We start from the raw sequence: 24138 nt of genomic DNA, 5'->3' as shown, positions 1-24138 counted from the left end.
CTGATTCCAAGGAGCGAACCTGGACTAGCTTTCCCTTGTTTAAAGATGAGCCAAAACAGGTGCCCCCAGGAATAGGGAATACCCTGCTCCCTCAAGTGGTTAGTGACGGGCTTGAATTCCCTACGCTTGACAAGGGTAGAGGCCGCCAAGTCCTGGAAGAGTGCCGGGTGGTGGTGGTCACGGAATTGGAGGGGATTGAGATCACGTCCCTTCCAGAGGATCCTCTCCTTAAGCTGAAAATCATACACACTAATATGTCAGTGGGAGGGGCCCTGCCCCCCCACCCACCATCCGAGGCAGCCCCACACAATGGACCTGGTCCAATTGGATACCTTGTAGGTCTTCCTCATCTAGGATCTGGCGGAAAAGGGGTCCTACATATTCGCGCAGATCATCCCCCTCTCCTTTCCACGGGACTGCCCTAATCCGAATATTATTCCGCCGAGACCTGTTCTCTAAGTACTCGGTGTGCACCTGAAGGTTCAGGTTCTGGTCCGTGAGGCGAAGCACATCTTGCTGGCGTTGATGGATATCCTCCACGGTGCCTAGGTCATGTTCCTCAAGAGTCGCCACTCGCACCCCCACAGCGTCCACATTGCGCCTCATCTCCCTCCTGCAAGTTGTGAGTGAAGCTCTAAAATGTCCTCTTTAATGGCTGAGAACAATTCTAGCATGAAGGCCTTGGTCGCCGGTGCTTCGCTATCGTCAGAGCGTGGTGACTTGTCAGCCACCGGTGAGGTAGGCTGCCCCGCCACCTTCTGGGGCATATCCTTCAGGGGTTTATCTTTTCGGTTTCTGGCCGCAGCCATCTTGCCCCTTGAGGGGGTCCGTGCCCCAACACATAGAGCTATGAAGGAGGCGCAGCCAACTGACAAGGGCCCAACCAAGAGCCCACGCTTTCGCCCCAGACACAAGCTCAGTGTCACTAGAGATCTCCAAAGAGGAGGGGCAGGAGAAAGCCAGACCACCCAGTGTCCGGAAGATCAGTCAGTGTCCCAAAGGCCATGGGCTCCGCCCAGGCCACTGTCCTGTCAACAGGGATGAGGGGTAGCACATACTAGGCCAGCTCACTAGCGATCCTCCAGCACAAGGGCACAAGCCACGGGTGGGCCCCTGCACTCCGCCGCCTAAAGCTGCAGTCCCCGGTCCGAAAGCAAGGGCGAGAGGTACACTGCTGCTGGGATCCGACGAAAACCAGGCCCCAACCTCACTGCCCGACAGCCGGTCACTCCAAAGGGATAAAGCCTGTCCTCCGCCCTCACCAGCTCTCTCCTGCTGCCCCACAGCTCTGCGGGCCAAGCTTTTACGCGACTCCCAAGGTGCTCCCAGGCCCACGCAACTGAGCAGCTGCTCCAAACGCCACCAAGAGACAAGGCCCCATCGCCAAAACACGGGTCGATAAGTGGGTGATCAGCCAAACACCCCCTGGCAAGGCCTCTCCCGGATGCCCACAGCTGCACCGTGCACAGGCGCCCAGGGGGGAGGAAGGAATAGCCGTCCGCTGCTGGCCGGGCCCGCCGCTGACCTCCAAGGCAGCCGATCCCCTCCAGACAGCAAAGCACCAAGTTCAAGGGCCACCGGGATCACAGATGACAGGCCGCAATACCGGGGTAGAAATTATCAAGAGTGGATAGGACACTTGTAACCACTTATACCGAGAGAAGTATTGAAAAACCCTCATAAACGTTGTGTATAACGAGAAGCGGTATATCTTATTCTCCGCCCCACACCAACGTTATGGCAGCAATCATTGGGTTTGACAAATTGTATCTTGCCAGCCTCACCCGAGGCGTTCTCTGGTTTTTTCGTGGCAGTCTCCAGAGAATTTCGAGTCACCCCACAGAAAAAGCACAAAAAGGAATAAAATAGTTTCCAGCCGATATGGGTACTCTTTATTAATATCGCTGGACTACTAGGTTAAAAAGATCGGTATGCTCACTGGAAATTTAGGGATCCATAGCATATATTAATAGCACTGAAAGAACGTCGACATGTTTCTGCTCTATTGGCCCGTGGGTCTAAGAGCATTCGTCAGGATAAAGACAACACTAAACATAGAAAAATAGAAAAAACTACATTTCACCATTTGTGATGTAGAAGGGTAGAATTTTAAATTTCACAGTCTTACCCTTATGAGGTTCTATGGAGTCACCTCTAAGTTGGGTGAGCTTTGAATTAATGAACCTTAAATATGTTAAAAAAGGGTTCCTCAGGAGGTATGGACAAATTGTCCCAGGCCGCAACAGAAGCGTGTTCCGCGTCTTGTGCTGACTCTGCCTCCTGGACTCCATAGAACCTCATAAGGGTAAGACTGAAATTTAAAATTCTACCCTTCTACATCACAAATGGTGAAATGTAGTTTTTTCTATGTTTAGTGTTGTCTTTGTCCTGACGAATGCTCTTAGACCCACGGGCCAATAGAGCAGAAACATGTCGACGTTCTTTCAGTGCTATTAATATATGCTATGGATCCCTAAATTTCCAGTGAGCATACCGATCTTTTTAACCTAGTAGTTCAGCGATATTAATAAAGAGTACCCATATCGGCTGGAAACTATTTTATTCCTTTTTGTGCTTTTTCTGTGGGGTGACTCGAAATTCTCTGGAGACTGCCACGAAAAAACCAGAGAACGCCTCGGGCGAGGCTGGCAAGATACAATTTGTCAAACACAATGATTGCTGCCATAACATTTGTGTGGGGCGGAGAATAAGATATACCGCTTCTCGTTATACACAACGTTTATGAGGGTTTTTCAATACTTTTCTCGGTATAAGTGGTTACAAGTGTCCTATCCACTCTTGATAATTTCTACCTAGTTCTGGGGAACAGATAGGACAACCATTCCTCTTCCCTCATATTGATGAACTCGCAATACCGGGGTCTCAATGCCTAGCTCCCTGGTGCAGGCCCCACACAGTCTGCCAGCCTGCGGACCAAGCCTTAATTCTCCCGGGGGCCGCCCCCTTGCTCCTCACCTCTCTCCATTTGGGCCGGGATGGAAGGCGCCGTCAGCCTCTGCTCGGGGCCTCGCAGCGCGGGAGCACTCGCCCGCCCTGCGGGGGTCTCAACCACTGCAGTCGCACTGGACGCCCTTACTCCTCCCGGTCAGGCCGCAGCTCCACACTCCTGCGGGTGCCGCTCCGGGTTCAGCTGCAGCGGCCAGTCTCCTCTGCTGCTATAGCCTCAGCGCCACTCTCCGCACCTAGTGCACGGGGCCAGCAGCGCTCAGCCACTGCACGCCGCTCCGGGAGACCCAGGCCGCCACTCTCCTCCCACCACGAGGTTTGCTCGGCCCGGAGCCAGTCAAGGCCGTACCGAGCAGTGCAAAGCTCGCAACGCTCGCCAAAATAGGGCCCCCAGGACAGCATGGGTTCACAGGCGCGCACAGTCGCCAGCGCAGAAGGGCACTAGCCAGGGTGATATATAAAGCGCAATGTCAGGTGGCGCCGGAGGAACAGAAGCATGTCCTACTTCACCGCCATCTTGGCCACGCCCCCCGAGAATCATATTTAGAGGGACACATGCACCGCCAGCACTGGTAGTCTGGCACCATCATTTGAAGCAGCAGTGTGCTGTATAGTGTGCAGCAGCAGACCTCAGTTGGGCATTTCTGCCGATTTTAAAGACAAGGGATGGTGTAAATTAATTAGGAGGTAATTTTGTATGTCATGGGACCTCCGTAGCAAAAATATAAACAAGCATTTGCAATGCAACCGGTCTGACATTTGTGAAAGCTATTGGAAGTGTAAATTACAATGTTTTTTACTTTGTTTGCAATGGAGTGATTATATTTGCAGAACCAGAAAATGGGAAATCAGTTACAAGAGGTAGAAAATGACACCAATGGAAAAAGATTTAAAAAATAGGGAAGGAGTTGCTGTAGGGTTGGGGCTGATGCATGACTGGAGAGAGCGTGATACTGGAGCAGGATATGTGGGTCAGACACACAGAGCAAAAGAAGATTTAGAGAGGAGTGTGCATGAGTGACAGGGAGAGAGGGATGGTTTAGTGAAGAATTGTTTAGAGGAGAAGGAATACGAGAGGGATTGGGAAACACAAGGCAGTTGCAAGTTTGATGAGAGGATGTGTCTTAACAGGCTAGGGTGGTCGATCTCCAATCTGGGGGAACCAGGTTCAAGTATAGGCATTGGATCAGCATCCTGTGACTCTGGGCAAATCACTTAATCTCCCTGTGCCTAACAAAACTGAATGTGTCCTCGTGTACCGTAGCTGGTGTTCATATAAAGCGCTCTGATGTCTTCGGGTCTAGTCAACACTATATAAAACTCAGAGAAAAAAAGAAGTTTGGGCAGAGGAGACTAGTGAAAAATGGATATGAGAGAAAGCTGGGGAATTTGATTTGGGAGCTTGAATACCCAGATATGGGGGGTGGGGTTAATAATTGGAAATATAGTAGGGTTTAAGCACAGAAGAGTATGGACACCTCCCGACAAGGAAACATCTGAATATAACCCTGCTTGAAAAATAGACTCCCACAGTGATTCAGTTGTGTCCCCATAATAGGGAAATAAACAGGTAATCCATTGACGTTTATTTTGCAAGCATTCAAGGAAGCAGTATATGTGCATAAAGTAAACTGTGGGAACTGACGCTATGCCACATCCTCTCCCTATGTTCTTGGCATGGTTTTCAAGGTCTGACGTCATTAATACTAGCATGTTACATACGAGGATGCTTAATGCAATAAATGTATAATGTACAATACTTTTATTTAGGGTTGTTTCATGTTATACATGGGTGCTTCCAGAGTCTCTTGGGCACAGAGTAGCCCCAATTTTGGAAAAAATATTTAGACCACAACATGGAGGGGCAGAATGGACAGAGTCCATTCTCAATTGTGTGGCAAAACCAACATGGGTAAAATTTGAAACTCTTTACAAGGATGCATAGACTCCCTGAACATGATGACGATTACTTGGGGACATACTGGTGGGAAATATTTGCTGTATTTTAGTATGTTCTGCGTTTGAGAAAGGGATCGTATTCCCAAACACGTTAGGCATTTGAACTGCTGTGTCATGTGACTCACCGTGGCTGCTCCCATGAAAATGTTGCTGTTAAAGAGTGCACTTTGCTTGGGGCAAATCTGTTGGATATATAGATATATATATAAATAAATAAAAATATACATTTTCAAACGAGCTTCGACACTGCCAGTTCATTTGTAAAGTGAAATACATTTTTACAAAGCTTCACCATCAAAGAACAAAATAGCGAGTTTGGCAGTAGTAGTGCATGTATTAACATAATGAATACAGCTGGTAGGGTACAGCAACTGCAAATCGAGGTTCCCTCAGACACAGAAACACCAAATACAGAGAACAGGTACAGTCATGAATGAACATAGCACTTTCCCCACATAAAGCACACATTCCCCAGGGGTATCAGCAGGACAAGATTCACTCACAGTCTTAAGGTGTGTAATGTTTGTTTGTGTGATAGTAGTGAAGGTGTGATGTTATGTTTTAAGCATGGCTACAAAAGTGTGTTGGTGATGTGATAAGTTATGCATACACACAAACCTCCATACCTAGAGCTCTCCCAAATCACCATCCTATAGTGTAGCACTCCCACATCTACTTCAGTACATTGGCTCGCACCCAGCACTACCAACGCACCTCACATCTGACATGCAGCACCTTTTACTATTCCAGTAATAGAACTTTCACTAAGTTCAGATGGTAGGAACAAATCAAAGGAATTGATCCAAAACCCGTTCCAAAGACCCCTTGCACCCTGCCTGTATCTCTTAAACCGGTATTGTGCAATATGCTAAAGCGCAGTCATAGGCTTAACAGTAGACCTACACAAGTTAAGAAAAATCACACAATATTATGTGTACCAGAGATATGGTACATATGTTTTTCACCCAAAATGCACAACAAGAACCATCCCAAAGCAGCACGGAGGAAGTCCAGGAGCAGGCACATGTGGTCAGGTAAGGAGAAGATAGCACAATACTTGACCATCCTCGTACACATGCAATTACTCCATAGCCGTGGTCTCCTGTAAATAATGCCCTAGTCATGTAAATAATCCTGACACTGTTCTTCACTCACAAGCCTCGCTGTACTTTTGTTCACTGTACTTCTTTGTTAACTGGCTCCCTCTCGGTGACGTGCTGTCTGATTTGCCAAAAATTGATTTCACCTTGTTAAATAGTTCAAATGCGCCCATTCGTCTGACTAATCTGCGTATCTCATGAGCAAGCTAATGCTACGACTGTATAAAAATTTCAGTAACATTTTTTGTCTATAAAATATTTGCTTTAACGTCTTGCACAAATCATCCTGTCTCAACATAACCCTACCACAATGGTACATGCAGTTGGAAGAGAATATGAAGATTGGTTTATCCAATCTCAAATTGTGGTGATCTGCAGAGTGAGGAGCCAAATTCTGAATATACGTAGACCCTCATTCCAAATATATTTATTTTTTATCAAAGAGCATGTGTATAGGTGGGTTATTCTCAAGGGTTAAGAGAAGGGGGTGCAAGGTAAGTTGTGCCTCTGTTGTTGACACAGTATCTACCTTAAATGAGTATCTGCAATTTTTGTAGCCAAAACAATCAAGGTTAGTATCAAATTTAAAACAATTAAAGGGACTGTTCCTGCCTTGGTTGCTGAGCTCCAAGAGCTTTTCCCTTGAATACAACTGGGGTTAAAGTAAATCTGCCAGGGGTTGTAGCGCTGGGCGCAGTCCAGCCGCAGACGTGTGCAGATGGGCTTGCCATTTGCGTGCCATTAAGGGCATGACAGAGGGCATGGCAAAGACTCAAATTGCACTTCTGCAATCAAACAGAGGCAGGCAACTAAAATGCACTAACTGGGGTCCAGCAACAACTGAGGTACTGGGTTTTTCAGAACCGGTACTGATCCGGTAACCCAGCGGTGTCAGGGCAACACCCAAAGACCTCAAATACTTTCCTGATTCAGACCACAGAAACACGAGTCTTCTAGGTGAAGTCAAAGATCGGATTTATTGGCTGCAACCAAGTAACAAGCGTCCTAGAAGTACAACAGCATGTATGTTCTCAGGAGACTGCTCAAATTTACAAAGCCTGGCTTCTCCTTTTATACAGATTTTTAAGCTTCAGGCAAGCATTCTTAGATTTACAGTGCAAACATTCTTGGATTTACAGTGAGCTATTCACATATTTTCATTACAAAAGAATAAGCAGAGTCATGACGACAAGTACACATTTAGTATGTCCAGTTCGTGATCATTTACCCGGCAAGGCCTAACATTCTCATCAGATATCGGTGTACCTCCAATAAAACCGGGCTCCTCCTCATCATAAAGCAAAAGAAGAGAAAAGAGCAGGGACAGGTGTGAGCAAGATTTGGGCGGGGGTGTGTGCGATGGGAACAGTTTATGGCCTGTTGTGTTTTGATGCCATCTCGTTCGGCCACTGGGAGAGGAACTGACCAAACAGGTTTGGCTTGGGGCAATGGTTTCAGCTTGCCCAGGTCACAGAAAAGTCAATTAAGGTGTATGTGTCGTTTGATATCGAATTCAGCTGTAGTTACAAGCCTATGTGAAGGGCAACTAACAAAATGGCTGCCAAGTGTAAAATGGATGCCAAGGGTTCAGGACGAGAATGACGATTTAGAGGTGAAATAGTCATTCGAATATGACGCAAATGCTTGTACATGGTGTACTAGCCATTATCGGTCTTTTGATATAATAATCGTCATGCTACGACAAAGCTTGTTGCACGAGTCCAGAATTTTAAGAACTACACAACACCTCACTACACAAACTCCCCTGTGTGGTAAGAATACTGGCAAGAAATAAGATTGAAAGAAAACCTGCAAACATTTAAATACACATAAAACAAGTATAAAGAGGCGACTAGCCTTGCAAGTATAGAAGTACAAAAAAGAGCCAGGCACTTTAAGTTGACATGGAAGAGTCTACAACGAAACAAAACTCCACTGTTTCAGCCGACTAATGTGGACGTCCGCAAGAGGGGCATGACTGGGGGTGAGGCCAAGCTCCGAAGGGAGACTATAAACTTCAGTAATCAATGGGGGGGGCGTCTAAAATGCACTAACTGGGGTCCAGCAACTCTTCCTCACTCCAAAGGCTGCCCTGTGTGGTGAGAATACTGGAAACAAATAGCAGTAATTAAGGTGTAAACAGACATAAAACAAGCATAAAGAGGCAAATAGCCTTTCAAGTATGGTGGGTCACCAGGAGCCAGGCTCCTTCTAAGATGGCATGGAAGTACCTACAAGCAAACAAAACACTGCAGTTTCAGCTGACTAATGCAGACATTTACATTACGGTCTAGTCTATGATAGTTTATGTCTAGCTGAAAGTGAGATTTCCCTGACTGCCCACCGAAACAATGAGATTGTTGGGGTTACTGCACATTGAAAGAATTAGATGTAAAGAGGTGTCATAACTACAAATTAAAGCATTTCCAATGACATCACAAAAAACTCATTGCACCATGAAAACACGAGGCGTAAAGATGAGCCATATCTACAGATATATGCATCTACAAAGGTTTCCATAGCTTGAGGGAAACTAATTCTTGTATTTAGTAAGAATTTGCTTTCCAGATATCCGTGAACAACTGCACTAAACGGCTGTAAATGCAACCGAGATATATAAATCATAAGCTAAGCAAGTAAAAGTCAAATTTCTTACTGAAGCAACTACACCTTAAACCACCGACCACTGTTCTGATTGCTTAACCATAGCACTTCAGCAAAAGACACAATTTGTTTGGTACAACCCCACATTTCAATAATGTCTAAGGTCACCCCTTCAACCTATTTAAGTTAATAGTCAATCTCATCAAATCATGATGCTTCCAACACAACAGTTAACTGTGCAATGCATGTAATAAACAACATCTTACCTGGCTATCTGACACATGCATAGCACATCAGAATCCCAAGGACTACTCTATTTAGATGAACAGCTGCAATAAATTTAGACTTCTTCATTTCACTGCTTGAGGGGGACTGCAGCACAATATGAATAGTGATCATTAGCTCTGCGGAAATGTCGATTTCTATCTGCACACCTGCAAAAAGATATTACTAATGAATGTCAGATGAATTTTATATTATTCAGGCACCGCTGACGACTAATCACAGGAGTTCCCACCCACTTCAAACTTTCCAAGAATAGTTTCTATAACTAAGTACTCGGAGATTTAAAGCAAGTGTTGCTGTAGGTTCTTTGTTGCCATGACCGTAGCGGACCTCGGGTGCTGTCCTGTGTCAGGATGGACCTTTCCAGCGTACTTCCTTACAGCACCATCAAAAACCTATGCGGAAGGCTTTACTTCATGAAATCGTAGCGCTGGACATTAGTGTGCTCGTGATATCCGAGCACTGGAGGGCTAGTCTTGATGAACTGCCTGGCTCCTGACAATATTACTATAATGGAGCCCTATTACCTACAAACATTATGGCCTGTGACACTCAGATTTAGTGTGGGATTTCGGCGTGCCTGTGAAGTTTAATTACGCCTAAAACAAAAACTGACATTGCCGTCTAACTGCCATGTAATCCAATGGTTACGCATTATATCTAATCGGCTCTCCGCTTTGTTATCTAATCGGCTCTCCCCTTTGTTGTCTATATGCCAATAAGCAGCGTTTCACATTCGATGGGGTAATCTAATGAATTTGCTAATTTTAAAGTAAAGGAACACTCGCTTGGCTGTTCCCATCAAAACCATTTTGAAGTAACTGCACCTTATAGTTATAAGAAAAACATATCACTATATAAAGAGTTGCTTCTATTAAATGGTATGTAACACTTTGGTATATTTGATAATGAACTAAGCAATGATAAACGCTTAATTGCATTTATATACTTGCAAGTATAGATATTGTTGCTCACAATGAATGAAATATTAGGACTGTCACTTCTGTTTTTAAATTTGGTTTAGAGCGGTGCTCCATAAACCTGAGCTGCTGCCAGGTGGGGTGAGGCACAACAACCACAACTAATGGGTGAGTGGTGTAAACAAAGTGCAAAATGCATACTGCCCACAAAAGAATGTGATTTATGGATAAAGACATTCTCTGTAGTATGTGACATAGTGTGTCATTTACAACATTTTTTTGTTTGTTTTACTTTTATGCTCCTGCCATTGCTGGGCTCACACTGCGACAACAGTGTGTGGTTGAACGTATGACCTGGAAACACAGGTGATATCTTGATTTTACCATTTCTTCACTTTTACAAAGCAGTAGTTGAACATACATCTGGTCCTGACGAATGCATTGGAAGTATTCCAGTTTTGCTGAATCATGTTGACCGCTACTACTCACAGATATTATTTTAAATCTGTTTTCACTTTGTTTTTAATCTTGGACAACTAGGGGAACACAATAAAACTTAACATCCACCTAGCTTTATCCAATTTTATCTTTATCACTCAACCTTTTCACACTGCTTTTTTCAGTAGTCACACCTAATTTCAAAACCTTCAAACCACCCTTTATTGATACACTCTTATCTTACATCTCAGAACAGTCACTACTACATCTAACAGACTGTTCTCACCTACCTCCTGGGCAAGGAGTACGCAAATGATGTAACAATGGGCGGTACAGAGTGGCTTCTGATGGGAATTCTCAGCCCATATTTTTGAACCCTCACTTTTATTTCACTTTGGTTGCATGGTCTGTCTTTCCACCCTGTTGCCCGTGTGTTTTTAAGATCTATCTTTGCAGTTGAGCTACAGTGTTTTACTGACCCCTAGGTATTTCTTGTGTAATGAGTATGTATATTGGGGTATGTACCTAGTTTGGGTCATAAAACTTGCCCTGGGACCCTCTGATTAATCGGTTTGTTTTACGTTTACTTAATGAAAAACAAACAGACTTAATGAGGCAATGCAAATTTTAGAGGCGACCTTGAAAACACACTTGGCAATATAGAAAGGCGCATTGCAAACAAACCAGCTGCCAGGCAGCAACAAACCAGATGAATGACTTAGCGCTGCCCATTTCTCTCGATTGGTTGATCCAACAGCCCGGCGAAGACAATTCGGACACTAAGTGCGCTTTAGAAAATCAACAAATGAAACAAACAACTGCAGGTCGTGGTTTCAGCACAATGCCCATTACTTTAAATTGCCAATTTGGAACCAACTATCGATCCAGGATCAACGGCGGTGGCCTTGCGTGGTGCACATTGCAATTACTTCACAAGTATAATTGAAGCACTCTTCAAAAGTAATTTGAAGCAAAGCACCCGGGTATCCCTACCTTCTTCTGATCTTCTAGTTTTTGAATAACTGGATTTCGCCCATGCTTGCTCAACTCAAGACGATAAATCCATCACATTCGCCCGCTGTCCTTCAAAAGGGGGGGGGGTCTCTTCAGAGAGGCAGCCGGCTAATCAAAAGAGCAGAGGAGCCCACCACGCCAGTCCTTCCATCACAGGCCTCCTCTGAACTTCGACTCCAAGCAATGATTAAAAACCAAGAGACTGTACTGATGAGTAGTCCTGCAGTTCCCCCGGGGCACAAGCAGGCATCCACTTCTGTCAGGACAGCTGATTTTAGCAAAAAGACAGAAGTGGATGCCTGCTTGTGCCCCGGGGGAAACTGACAGCAAAAAAAAAAAAAATGTAAACTTTAAAAAAGCTTGCTGCCCAGCCCGAGCACGCCCCAGCAGCACAGGAGGGGACATGTGCGATGTCCTTGCGGGTGCATGCGACCATATGGTGCCACCAGATGGCGCTGTGCGATCCCGCAAGGAAATCTCCAGACGTGCACGCATTGCACTACGTGCACTTCTTTGCTGGAAAAGCCTTGCCGATGGCATTAGGTCTCTCCTATGCAGCGAATGCACGCTGCATAGGCAAGACCTAATAAAAAGGAGCGCTGAAGGCCAGGTAAATATTTGAAAATAAAGGAGCAAGATGAATACTGGATGGTGTTTCACTTTTACCATGGATTTGATGGTAGTCACCATCGGATACACACCAAGGCTAATTGTTAAATTGCACTTATGGAAATGACTAGTTTTATGAATGGAACCAGCATTTGGTATGGGATTTAGCGAGGAAAGCTGTTTTTCATATTGAGAAAAAAAAACTAAAACATTTAATGTGAAATTGCACAATATTGTGGTACTGACACATGCATAAATATACACAATGTGCAATTAAAACTGCGAAATTGCCTCCATCTCTTGGACTTCACAATAAAATTCCAGTACTGCATAGAGGTATTATTTTTGTGGTGAATTAGCAAAAATAGGAATAGTGTAAAAAAACTGTAAACATAACCTTTCCAGTAAAAGTAAACACAAAGGCAGAGAGTTAGTTGGTCCTCCCAGAAACGTTAACCTATAAAGTAATCACATGCGGGCTGAGTGCAGTAATGAAAGTGTGCACCAAGAGTTCATGTCATCGCTGATCTCTGTGAGGAAGGTCACTGCTGTACTCCCCTCACGAGAAGATGTTGTACAAATACAGAGCAATTATATATTCTTAACTTAATGCTAGAGTTAGAACTTTCATAAGATGCACGTTTAAGAGGAACTGGACTGGGATTTGCAATATTTGCAAGTCTGGTGACGGACATTTCTCACATCCTCCCACGATGACACTCCACAATATGCAGAGTTTGTACTTGCTTTGCCCAGTATCCCGGGTACTGTATGTTTTAGTGACGCTTCTCTGGGGTCAGCCACCCGCATGCGGGCTGGGTTCTACCATGCTTTTGTAGTGGTTTCTTGGAGTTTCTGAAAAAACGTAAGCTTTCCAGATACAGGTGGTAATGCTGCTAGGGCAGAGGATCTCCACTGCGCCTCCCTCCTTTGGAGAGCAACCTGATCTGTTCATTAATCTGGACTAGGGACAGTAAAGTGGGGACCCATGTAATTAATATAGATATCGCTCACGAACATAATCTGCACATCCGAAGGGCGCTATCTTACAGCGGTTAAGTTAATGCCCAGCTACAAACAAGTTGGCAGCAAACATAACGGTCCTATAGTGCCTTGTTACCAGGGTAACTAGGGCTTGTTTGGCAACATGTAATAGTCGATGTGGCTCTGAAAATCCTTACGCTGGACCTGCATTCACATTATGCAAGAGAAGACATTGTAAATACTGTTAGTGAGTATGGAAGTGCTTAGAGTATTAGCAGACCAGGAAACTGAAGCACAGAGATATTAACTAAATCCCACTTTAGCCCTATTCACACAGACTAGTCAGTCTGTGCAAGAAGAGAACGTCATTGTCCACTTTCCTGATTACGGTCTTAAGTCCTTACGTCACGAGTCATGTCCCTTTTCAAAGCATCCGTCATTTTAGCTAATTTATTCAAAAAGTGTGCTTTAAATGCACTTATGATTTCATCCTTTTCAAAGTTCACGGGGCAGGGGTACTAACTCCGATCAAAACCTTAGTTGAGGAAGGTTCCCTTGCTGAAATTCAGATTGGGTATTACCTCTGGTTTTCAGCAGTGCCAGTGGAGGATGTGGGTGGAGCCAATAGAGTAAGTGGGTGGAGCTGGTAAACATGGGTGTGGCCTTCGACAAACATTTGTGCACCTGGACTTCATATTTTACAAATTAAGCATTGATGCTAACTCAAATTCACTTTTATAATACATATACAGAGGTTTCTGCAATGTGGACACATTCCTTCATTTTCCCGAGCCTTCTAGAGACCAATGCTTAGTTCCATCCCTATCCTAATTCAGAGTAGATGATTTCTACTGTCCTAAATTCTTTTTGGACTTTAAAGTTTATTTCTGCTTAATGAGGCAAATCTGGGTTTCCTTAAAGAATACTGAATTGTATTTGTAACCATCTGTATCTTTGTGATAGGTTTAAAAAATGTTCAATTGAGTGTTAACTTCCTCTGTGCTTCATCCAGTTAACTAGGGCTTCAGCATAAGCATTTTTTTGTTATTACATTAACTGATCACCAATCTTGGAGGATAATCATAGATAATTAAGAAACAAGCCTAATTCCGTTATGAAATATTTTTGGTGTATTTTTGATAGTTTTGTAATGATTTACTTCAAATACCTTCAATATTCCTGCCACCTTTATCCCAGAGCTTGCAAAGCATGGACCGCGGCCATGTCCAGCCCACGTTCCTGCACCCTAAACATGGCCTTAAGGTATCCCTTTCTGGCACGGAGTGCAGGGCAAATCCAAATACCTACATCCAGGAGCCAAAAGCAGACTCTAGGTAGGTCTTGAGGGTAGGTTTTGGTTCACAATCTTCATGCAGACTTTAAGGCAACTGGTCATCAGCTGTGTCCAGTGTATTCCGGGTGAAGCATTTATGGCCTTCAGCGAAGCCTTGCACCCCACAGCATGCTTATTGATCTCTTCGCCCCCTCACAGCATGCTTATTGATCTCTTCGCCCCCTCACAACACTAAACAGGACCTTAGTGGAACAAACAAAATACATCACCAGTCGTCATGGGAGCTTATTCCTGGTGCGCTGCAGGTTCCCTGCTATTCATTACCCTAAGGTCAGTGGTAGATGTGGGTGGGATCGGAAGTGCACAGCGTGCCCCTACTTCTAAAAATTCTTTCAGACCGTTCCCCTACTTTCAAAAAAACATCCCGGGACACCGGGGGACAGCAAGAATAGTCCAACTTAAAAACGAGAACTTTTTCTTTCAGGGGCAGCTCTCACTTCTCTGTTGAACTCCAGAGGCTGCAGCAGCCCCTCCCGAGCTCTCACAGACTGAGGGCAGGCCCATTGTCATTCTGATTGTGGCTTATTATCCCCTTTCGAATGACAATGCGCCTGCCTCTGTCTTTAGCATACCATGCTGAGTTAGTGATTACGGAGGAGCTTTCCCAGAGTTCGGTGGGGAACTTGCCACCATGTGAAATTTGTCAATGTTATACACAGAGTGAACTGGGCAGGAGCAATGAAGTGGCAGAAGAGGAGACCGGAAAGGAGAAGTAATGGGCAAAAAGCAGCGAAGGGGGCAGGAAAAGTAACGGGCAGGAAAAGGGACTTAAATAAAAATGGTTATCCATTGTTTGAATTAAACAACGTTATAATCTGTAACTGGCCAGTGAAATGCTAAACGTACAAAAAATTGTTATGTTTTGTGATTTCTAGCCACACCCCTGACTCCGCCCACTGATCCAATCTTCAGTTATTCCCGCCCCCTGGTTCTCCACCCACAGTTCCCCTACTTTTTATTCCTCACTTCGACCACTGCCTGAGGTCAGGGCTAACTTCACACCCATTACCAAATGCAGCGATTAGTGTTGGAGGGGCACACAAAGGGAAGCAGCTACAGTGCTGAACAAAAACATGAAGAAAAAACCCGACTTTGCCGAAGGTGGAGGACTATCATGAGCTGCCACTCACTTCACTACAGCCAGTACGTGCCACAGCGTAAATGGGGCTGGATTAGTGACTGGAGGCCCAACTCATTTCACACCTGAGGGAGGGTGTAGGGGCGCTAAAGCACTTTCATCGCAGCACACCAGATTGACAGTGCAGGGTCTGCATAGAGGCCCTGATAGTCACAGCGTGACAAGAGCCCACTCAAACCCCTGCAGTTTGAGAAGACTGAAATGGGCGCTGCTAATCTTCAGCAGCAACTCTGCAAAAGAGTGGCTACTTCACGGCTCATTTAGTTGCAAAATGCTCAGAAGCCCTGCCCTGCCCCGAGCGGGAGGAGATGACTAACCTGAGCCTGCCGTCGATCAGGGTACCGGTACTTTCCTGGTCTACAGAGAAGTGCCCGTACTGACGGCCCAAAAATTCGGAAGTGCCGGTACTCAGTACCGGCCCATTTAAAGGACCGGTTTTATTTAAATGTACTAATCCCTGGCCAAAACAAAACTACCTACAAGCGAACGAATGTATCGAGAACAAGCAGTCAGGTTTATCTAACCGAGTCTGTGTGACACCTCACGCTAAGAGCGGATCTAGAGGCAGCGAAACAAACAGTATTAGCTCGTTTCCGAGAACCGACTATGTGGTATGGAGTGTATGTACGCGCGTGGATGGAGGTCGAATGGATACGGCGAGCCACGGAGTTTTGCGTGGGAAGCTGGAGTGGGGACTGCATGGAGGAGAAGGTGGTGATCATTTCAAGGTTAGAGTCACGGCGTCAATCTCCACGCGCTTAAAAAAGGAAGATTATTAGTGCTCATGTGAAGCGCTCCGATACCTTCGGGTCAGGTTCGCATTGCATAAAACTGCAATAAAAGTGTCAATAAACTTGGCGCATCAAACTCGATACGACCATCTTTCTCACATTATAGCAAGCAAAAGACTGTCAGAATAGAAAATGCAGAGATTTGGATTTTTTAATAAATGCCAAATATGGTTTTGTGGGCAGCCACGCAGCTAAGTGACACTAATTCAACCGAACATGTAAAGTTTCGTCCGCTGGGTTTAAACCACGCATAACTTCATCAGCATCCTCCAGTCCTTGCTTTTTTGGCAACAGCAGCGTGCATGCTGGAACCTGGTAGCTTAAAACGTAGAACAGCAAAAGAGAACGCACATGTCCAGAATGCAAAAACCTGTTTGGTCTCATTTAACATGGGACCGCGGGCAATTAGACAGCGTCACTCGCTTGGAAATGAAACGGAGTCTCCTTCTCTTCCCTAACTTTTGTCTCACCTGTGGCTCCAAACACGACAATGATGCGCTTCGACATGGTGGAAGAACAGGTAGATACTCGCCGGCAGGACTGTCGTACTGACTATACAGCGGTGGGGTTGATGGATCTGTGCCTTATAGTCTCCACGTTGCGCGTTCACCCACTCACGCTCTTGCGTCTCAAGCGCGTGCGCGCTTCAGCTGCTATATTGTGCCGAAGGGGCGGGACCTATGTCACCCCTGACGTCTTGAAGGCCTCTTGCTGATTGGATGGTGGAGTGTATGTCAGAATGATCGATGTTTTCTTCGCCGTAGGCGTGGGCACATGTTTGGAAGTATATACATTTGATCACTTTATTTATTTAATTTGTTTGTGCAATTGTATAAAGCGCGGACATTACCTGAAGGTATCAGAGCGCATTACAATGGGGCAGTTACAATACAAAAGAACCGTGGAACACAATAATAGATTGCAAAGAAAACCAAGCATTAACAATGCAACGGTCTCGCCTTTGCCAAAGTTAGAGCTATTGGCATTGTAAAAGACAACATTTTTATTTATGTGTTGGTTTTGAAAACATATAAATAAATGGCAATGTCATTTACAATGTCAATAGCTTAATCTCTCGCAAATGCGAGACCTATTGCATTTGCACCCTTACCCACACACACAGAGCCACACACAGAGAGCCACACACACAAATCCCCCCACACACACAGAGCCCCCCCACACACAGAGCCCCCCCACACACACAGCCCCCCCACACACAGTGCCCCCCCACGCACAGAGCCCCCCACAGAGCCCCCACCAACACACACAGAGCCCCCCCCCACACACAGAGTCCACCCACACACAGCCCCCACACACACAGAGTCCCCCCACACACAGAGCCCCTTCACACACACACAGAGCCCACCCACACAAACACAGAGCCCATCCACACACACAGAGCCCCCATACACACAGAGCCCCCCCACACACACACAGAGCCCCCCCACACACACAGAGCCCCCACGCACACAGAGCCCCCCACACACAGAGCCCCCCACACACAGAGCCCCCCCACACACAGAGCCCCCATACACACAGAGCCCCCCCACACACACACAGAGCCCCCACACACACCGAGCCCCCCACACACAGCCCCCCACACACACAGCCCCCCACACACACAGAGCCCCCCTTCCATACACACAGCCCCCCCCCACACACACAGCCCCCCCACACACACACAGACCCCCACACACACACAGAGACCCCCCCACACACAGAGCCCCCCCCACACACACACTGTTTATCTGTGATTCAGTTTGTACCATCCTAAAATTCGCAAATAGTGACACCACTGTCAAGGGAGGAGGTCTGAAGAGGCAGGTAGGTACACCACTAGTGGTGACTGATGAGAAAGAAACACAAGATGGTTCTCAAAAGGAAAAATACATGAAGGTTGGCTGACGAGAAACATGTTTAACCCTTCCCATGCTCGTGATGGAACCGTTCCGTCACGAGCCTCGGGTGGACTGTGCTGGTGACGGAACGCTTCCGTCACGGCCCTCTCGCCGCGCCTGTGCGGCGCGAATTCCGCGCCTGCGCTAACGTTCTCTAGCGCGGGTGGGGCCGTGACGGAACCGTTCCGTCACAAGCCCAGCTCACCCGGGTGTGCCGTGACGGAGCGGTTCCGTCACGACCACGGGACCGCCGCGCAGCCCCCCCACCCCCTTAGCACTGCAGTGGAATAGCCGTTGCAGTGAAGGGGTTAAAGAGGTTTCGCATTTAAAATATAGTGTAAATGGAGGTTAACAAACGAGGATGTAAGCAGCGAAGTAAAACCAAACAGAATGGTGGGTGGAATGGACAATAGCATCCATAACCTACGTCAACATATTAGATTTACATTATGATACAGGACTGGTCAAAGCCCAGGATTTGAAGGGGGACTACCAACCATAAGGTTCGTCAGGACTGAGGTACAGAAAGAGGCAGAGAGCACAAGGGGGAGGGGACAGGTCGGAAGGTGCACCCTTTCCTGCCTGGAAGTCAATATCGCTCCCAGCTCACCTGCTCGGGGGTATCCTTCTCGCTCACGGTGGCCAGCGGAGTCCTAGGAGACGTCATGTTTGCAGTGGACCCTGAGCGGGTCTCCGGTGCTGGGGTTGCAATACGGGCCCTGATTCAATCCCTCATGGCGGTGCCGCCTCCCTCTCACCGCGGCCATCACTGCCGGCCTCTGCGTGCCGCTTCCACAGGTGTCCGCGCGCTCGCCCTACACCGCCGGCGCGCGACCAGGCTCGTGCACTGCCCCGCAGCTCGAGCACACGTTCCTGTTGGTACCACGGCCACCTCCCAGCCTCCCCAACATGGCTGCCCGCCCCTCCCCCCCATACACACACACACTTCAGCAACTTTCGAGACCTCGGCCCACTTCGTCTATTTCGGCCCATGTCGGTTACTGAGTCTTTTCGATTCTTTCCGGTTAAGTTCGGGTCGCTCTTAAAAAGTGAAAAAGATTTCGGCAATTTACGGCACAACTTGAGAACAGAAAAAAAACAACAAGCTTGGGTGACATCACCCCTCAACGCTCCTCACAGACTCCGAGTTATGGTAAGGACTGTTGACATTCATCATTACAGATACAAGGGCGCAAATATGAAGTCATCTTCAGACAGAGCGGCGCTTCTGCCCGCAATGACGGGAGCCTCTGCTCCCCGTAGCGGTGCGCCCCACGTGGACCTCCACCCCTCAGCTCGCCCTGCCCCGGTATTACCCTGCACACTATGATCAGGTTCTTCCACTCCACGTCGCATTCCTGCTAATGCTCTTGGTACGGCAGAAGTTGAGGCTCAGGGAAGCCATCTCGGACCGCAGGGCGTGCTCAGCCCCGCAGCCCCTCCATGCACCGGTACTCGCCTGCTGTGCCTACGATGTGTGCGTGTGTTACCTCAGTGCTGAGAGGCAATGGCTAGCATGAGGCAGGGGTGGAGTGGGTCCCTGGCATTTCCGAGAGGAGGCACGGACAGTGGGCGGGCGGGAGAGAGAAGGCACGGACAACAGCTTGGAGTGCAGGGTACAAACAAGGCACAACAACGGGAAGGGGAGGATAGACATCATGGGCAACAGGGAGGAGGCGGGAACAAATGGATCCCTGACAACGGGAGGAGGGCGGGAGGATGGAAAACGCAGACAATGAGGGGTGTAACTCCTCGGCGAGAGGGAGGGTGTGGGGGGCGGGATTTAAAAAAAGAGACAGAAACGCCCACGGATCGCATCAAGCCGGGGAAAAGAGTAATTTACACACATCTCTTCCAATGGCTAGCCTCTATTTATGGAGCTAGCCAATGGAAGAGAGACGCGGGTTAAAGCGCCATACTGGAGATCAAAAGATTTCACCTGCGCGACACTGCGACTAAAAATTAAGGTTACATAGACACAAATTCCGAAAAAGTACGCAGGAGAGAGGAATATACAGGCGAATATACAACATTTTACAATGAGGAGCGAACTTCCAAGAGGGGCCGTGCAGAACATCATTTCAATAGTCCAAATATAGTTGAATTAAGTAGTTGTATTCACTAGGTGATTCACCAACAGGAGGAGTACCTCTTCAGTCCGGAGTCCAACAGGCAACTGCAGAAACCCATCGAACACCAGACAGAAGAAGACTCCAAACATTCAAAGGACAACATTCTGCAACAGGAATACATTCCAAGTTGCACAACACAGGAATCATTAACATTACATATTCAATACAAATAGAAATACATCACCTTACTCTTTTCATAAAGGACCCCAAAAAAGTAAATATCTAATAAATTCATTATATCTCGCAGGAGTTCTCAGAGCTCTCCCACTCCGGCTGTAAGAAGCAATAGATGAATTAGACATACATGAATTTTCACTATTGTGATTGTTTTCAGTTTGTAACCAGTGTGTCCAACCACAATTTTCCTGACTAGACCTGTTTTTCACTTTATTAACCAAACTGGCTTGATCATCTGACATTTTTACCACTTGTCTGAAATTCCACCAACCCTTCTCCCCCCAAAACACAGCTCCTTTACATTACTTTGACCACGTGAACTGGGTTTATAAAAATAGAGTTGCCCTTCGAAAACTTAAAAGGTTTTTTATTCATCACCCAGTCTCCAATTGAAATTTGCACATCTTTCAAACTGCTTTTTCTATCGAAATTTCTTTTCATCATTTCTTGTTTATGCTTAACTGTATTTGACAATTCAAGGCATCATACCTTTTATCCCCAGGATTCCTCCTGTCCAACCAGGAAGATAATACGTTTGAATGTACTTTCCTCCCTCTTAACAATTCAAAAGGTGTAACCGAGGTTGTACAATGTGGGGAAGTATTGTCATTCCAAATTACCTCTTCCAAAAACTTTCTCACATCCAACCCAGAAGCAATAGCCTTTTGAATACCTTCTTTCATAATTTTATTACCGCGTTCCACCAATCCATTAGAAGATGGGGAGTAGAGCGCAACTAAGTTGTTTAATGTCCTGTAAATCCAGAAACCTACGCATTTTATCCGAGACGAAATGTGTACCATTGGTTGTTACTAGCGTTTGTGGAGCCCCTTCCAATAAAAACACCCTTTTAAAAAATGAAATAGTACTATCAGAGTTTGGAGCATCCACAAATTTGTAATACATCCATTTAGAAAAATAATCAATTGCCAAAAATTAAGTATCTCATGTTTTCTGGTAATACGTTATAGGGGCCAGAAAAATCAAGCCCTACTTTTTCCCAAGCTGAACCAGGGAATTGGGTAGGCTGCAAAGGAGAATAATGAGTTTTCCAATGTTTGTCTGATACCAAACATTCTTCGCAATTGTTTACCATTGACCTGACCTGAACGTCTAAACCTGGCCACCAGTAATGAAATTTGATTCTCATCACTGTTTTGCTTACTCCCAAATGACCCTTGTGAGTCATTTTCACAATGGTATACCTTAGATCATTTGCGGGTACACATTTATCACCCTTCAACAGAATATTATCCTTAACTGAAAGTTTGTCACCAACTTGTGCAAAATTTCTCAATTCCCCAGATAAATCTCTAACATCAGGCCAAACCTTCGATGAAAATTCCACCGCTTTAGTTAAAATGGGATCTCTCAAACATGCTTCTCTCCACTCCATTTCTGAGATCACTGAACTCCGTTCCTCAATAGCGTCAATTATAGTCACACATTCCACATCCTCTTCCACCAAATCATCTTCATCATCCTTGTTCATTAACATTCTGGATAAACAGTCTGCACGGAAATTTTTCCCTCCCGCAATATGTTTCAATTCAAAATTGTACTCCTGAAGTTTAGACACAAGTCTAGTTAACCTTGGAGAGAGACTGTTATTCCCAGCAACTTTGCTAAAAATAAAGGAGAGAGGCTTATGATCTGAAAAAATCACAAATTTCCTTCCCCAAATATACATTTAACATTTTTGAGCCGCCCAAACACAGGCCAACACCTCCCGCTCAATAGTACTATAATGTTTTTCAAATTGCTTAAGTGACCTAGACGCAAAAGCCACTGTCTGTTCTTTGCCATCCACTTCTTGACTTAGCACTGCCCCTAAACCATTCATGCTTGCATCCACATAAATAGTAGAAATGCAATTATCTCTAAAAGCATGGAGTGCCTGAGCGGACATAATCAGCTCTTTCACCTTGTGAAACGATTCTTCCATCTCCTTAGACCAAACACATTTTTGACCCTTTTTGAGTAACATGCGAAGTGGTTCCACCACTTACGCATAGTTCACAACAAACCTGGGATAGTACTCAGCTAGGCCAAAGAACGAACGTAAAGTGTCTTTGTCACCAGGAGGTTTAGCTTCTTTCAGTGCCCCTGCTACAGAAATTGTGTGTCCCAAGTACTCTAATTCAGAAAACACCAAATTTGCACTTATCCTCTCCTACAGTCATACCTCTTTCCCCTAAAATAGACAGAACTTTTCTCAAAACAATATTATGTTCATCTAGGTTTTTCACAAAAATCAAAATATCATCCAAGTAAGCCTGAACTCCAATAAGGTCTTTGAACAAGGTCTTTGAAAGACACTGGCTGCCGATGCTAACCCGAAAGGGAGTCTCAGAAATTTAAAAGCACCAAACTGGGTAATAAAGGTAGTCAGTTCTTGGGATTCTTTAGACAAGGGAATTTGATGGTAAGCAGACTTCAAGTCTATTAAAGAAAACCATTTAGCCACACCTAAATTCGCCAACATCTCATGGATCCTGGGGCAGGGATGGCAGTCCACTTTAATGTTCTTATTAAGACCTCTAAGGTCCGCACACAACCTAATCTCGTTATTTTTTTTTCGAGCAACGACAATGGGGGCGACCCATTGAGAAGGTTCAGTAGCTTGAATAATTTTTTGGTCACATAAATCATCTAAAAAATGTTTTAACTCTGTTCTCACACTCAAAGGTACCGGGCAAACTTTGTGTGCCACAGGCATTGCACCAGGAATCAATCTAATCCTGTGTTCTAAGCCTTTCACCAGTCTAATCTCTTTATCAAAAACATTTTTAAGCCACTGGAACATCTACCGGGGTGAACTTTGTGAATCCCCCACGGTGGAACTGACCATGAACCGGACTAGAGAACTGGATAGAATTGTGCAATGATTTTTCTATGTTGTAAATGTATCTTGACTTTGCTTGACCATGTCGAATGTACTTGGATTTTGACTCTGCAATGATCTCAATAAAAATGTATGTTAAAAAAAAATTAAAATTCATTTAAGAGATCTGAAAGATCAATTTTTGCATCTTCCACATAACAAATAGGAAATTCTCTTACTTTAATAGGATTGTCATCCCCAGGTACTAGATACAAACCCATTTTCGCTAAGTCCTTCCAACCTACAATATTTTTCCCTTTTATTGCTACGTTAATCTTAGTATAAATTGATCTCTTTAGTACTTGTTAATTTCCCATGAAGAATCCTACCATGCCAATATCTTTCTCTCCCAAAGCCTTAGGGTTCACATCCATTTGAAACAATTCAACTTCTTTGCCCCATTTTTCATAAAATGCTATGTCTTGGAGAATGGTGATGGGAGATCCTGAGTCTGCCATCACTTGAATTTCTGTGCCATTAATAGTAGCGTCACATAAAGGATCCTTAACCTCTTCGCCGCTAATGACAAGGGTAACTCGTCATGGACTTTCCATTGATTTCAATGGAAAGTAAATGAGAAACAAGAGTAATGCCTTAGCAGTAAAGGGGTTAATAAAAATTGGATCCTTTTCAGAATCTAGAGTCAATAAGAGATTGTCAAAAGATTCTGAACACTCATCCATATCAACGCAATTAACCTTTACTGGCTTCTTTTGAAACCTACAAACTTTCTGGAAATGACCAATTCTTTTACACATGGTGCAACGTTTACTCAAAGCTGGCACCCCTTAAAATTCCCAATGTGAAATTTAGAGCCACACCTATAACAGTAATTTTGACTTTGACTTTTGGATTGAGTTGTCTTCAAGGATTTATCATGCTTA

General features: G+C 45.4%; 1 protein-coding gene across 1 annotated transcript in view; it reads right to left on the bottom strand.

Moving 5' to 3' along the window:
- Positions 1-16794, bottom strand: part of LOC147672003 (nmrA-like family domain-containing protein 1) — a 64567-nt gene extending 47773 nt beyond the window's left edge. Inside the window, exon 1 of the mRNA XM_086948061.1 lies at positions 16634-16794. Coding sequence (XP_086804187.1) covers positions 16634-16670 — 37 coding nt within the window. The 5' untranslated portion in view covers positions 16671-16794. The remainder of the gene's footprint in view (positions 1-16633) is intronic.
- Positions 16795-24138: the final 7344 nt, after the last annotated feature.

This window comes from Lissotriton vulgaris, unplaced genomic scaffold (genome assembly GCF_964263255.1).
Source record: "Lissotriton vulgaris unplaced genomic scaffold, aLisVul1.2 SCAFFOLD_764, whole genome shotgun sequence".
NCBI lineage: Eukaryota > Metazoa > Chordata > Amphibia > Caudata > Salamandridae > Lissotriton > Lissotriton vulgaris.
Note: the sequence above shows the minus strand (reverse complement) of the source record. Positions and strands in the feature narration are given on the sequence as shown.